The 1,866-nt window shown below is 52.5% G+C and overlaps 1 protein-coding gene across 1 annotated transcript in view; it reads right to left on the bottom strand.

The window, feature by feature from the left end:
• The window catches only part of OTOP1 (otopetrin 1), a 14,561-nt gene extending 13,525 nt beyond the window's left edge, over positions 1-1,036 (bottom strand). The window contains exon 1 of the mRNA XM_005866152.1: positions 1,006-1,036. Within this exon, the coding sequence (XP_005866214.1) occupies positions 1,006-1,036 (31 nt within the window). The remainder of the gene's footprint in view (positions 1-1,005) is intronic.
• Between the last annotated feature and the right edge of the window lie 830 nt (positions 1,037-1,866).

The following is a 1,866-nucleotide window of genomic DNA, read 5'->3' as shown; positions in this document are numbered from 1 at the left end:
GCTGCCTCCTGCACACCTCCTACTGGGGATGTGCCCGCAACCAAGGTACATGCCCTTGACCGGAATCGAACCTGGGACCTTTCAGTCCGCAGGCTGACGCTCTATCCACTGAGCCAAACCGGTTTTGGCCAGATATTTTTTTAAAAAGAGCGAACAAGGCAGGGCTGGTTATCCTCCAGGATATAACTTTTACTTTGAGAACTGTGAGCTTTTCATCCTTTGGGACACCTCTGGGGTTTCGCCTACCTGTGTTCTAAGTTTGCAAACGCTCAGACCCTTGAATAAAACTCCTGCGCTCAGCCAACAGAAGTCCTCACCGCCTTGCACCCAGCTGATGCAGCAGAATATTTCCTGCTCAAGGAAAAGCCTTACAGCCGAGACCCCAACACTTTCTCTGGACAACCTCAGCGCCGGCATTCCACGGGCGGGCTGCTCGAAGCCGCAGACAGCTGAGCCGGCCAGGGAAGCCAGGGCAGAGTTAGGCCGAACCCGTCTTTCCAGCTCGGATTCCAGGGAAACCTCAGACACAGGGCTCAGGGCACTTCCCTTGGCACCATGACCTCCGACATTCTTCTGGGATAATTGGCCTCTCACTTCTTTGATGAGCCACGGCTCACGGAGAGGGATGGACATGCTTTTCAAACTGTGTTCACTTGACATCTCCCAGCCCCTCCCTGAGAGGCGGTCGGGATTCTTATTTTACTGATGAGGAAACCGGACTCAGAAAGGTGATGGTGGCCTAGCCGGGTTGGCTCAGTGGGTAAAGCGTCGACCTGCAGACTGAAGGGTCCCGGGTTCGATTTCGGTCAAGGGCACATGCCTAGGTTGCACGCTTGATCCCTAGTAGGGGGTGTGCAGGAGGCAATCAATCAATGATTCTCTCTCATCATGGATGTTTCTATCTCTCCTCTCCCTTCCTCTCTGAAATCAACAAAAATATATTTTTTTAAAAAGCAGAAGAGAAAAAGAAAGGTGATGGTGATAGAGCCAGACAGCAAGCCACGCCTTCCACGGCCAGCACCAGCGGCAGCGCCATTGTCTCTCATCCGAACGGTTATGTTATTATGGGGCAACTTGCTGAGTGTCTAACAGCCACCATTTAGTGAGCACCTACTGTGTGCTCTCTCTCTATTGCCTCATTTATTCTATCACTGCTCGGTGTCCAAGAGACATCTCCCATTGTAACAGGGCCACCAGAGAAGCCCGGCTCCACATTCTCACTTCCGCTCCTCCCCCGTCTTCCCAATCTTCCGAAATGCAGCACCATCCACCCACTTCCTCAGGCCCCAAAGCTTGGAGCCTTCCAGGAAGGAGGGAGAAAGTGAGAAAAAAGAGAAAGAGAGGAAGGAAGGGAGGAGGGAGGTGGGGTTGGGGAGGGGTGACAGAGAAAGGAAGGAATGCAGGAAGTGGGAGGAGGGAGGGAAAGAGAAAGGGAAGAACAGAAGGAGGGAGGAGGGAGGAAGTGAGGGAGGGACAAAGAAAGGGTCCTTCCGCTACAGGAAGCACAGGTTGAAAGCCTGTGTTTCTAATGTTTGTTAGCCTGAGTAAATCAATATCCTCAAAACAACATTTCACCTCTATTTGTCTGTTTGATACAGCACCGGATCACTGCCATTCACAGTCACAGAACCATGACCCTCCCTAAAACAACCATTTTCAGAACAGGAAGTTGGGCCACCCTGGAGTTGGGTCCAGTTTTTCCCAAGGCAAGATGAACTAGACACAGTCCCTGAGCCTGAGAAATCTAAAATCTCACCCGGATGACAAGGCTCATACCCAACGCGTCATAGTACAAGGCAGAAACTGGCAGGGACCCATGGCTCCCCTCGGAGAGCGTGGTGCCCCGTGGGAGTGAGCGGGCGGGTG

Source organism: Myotis brandtii, unplaced genomic scaffold (genome assembly GCF_000412655.1).
Source record: "Myotis brandtii unplaced genomic scaffold, ASM41265v1 scaffold223, whole genome shotgun sequence".
NCBI lineage: Eukaryota > Metazoa > Chordata > Mammalia > Chiroptera > Vespertilionidae > Myotis > Myotis brandtii.
The sequence above is the reverse complement of the archived record's forward strand: the minus strand, read 5'-3'. Positions and strand labels throughout refer to the sequence as shown.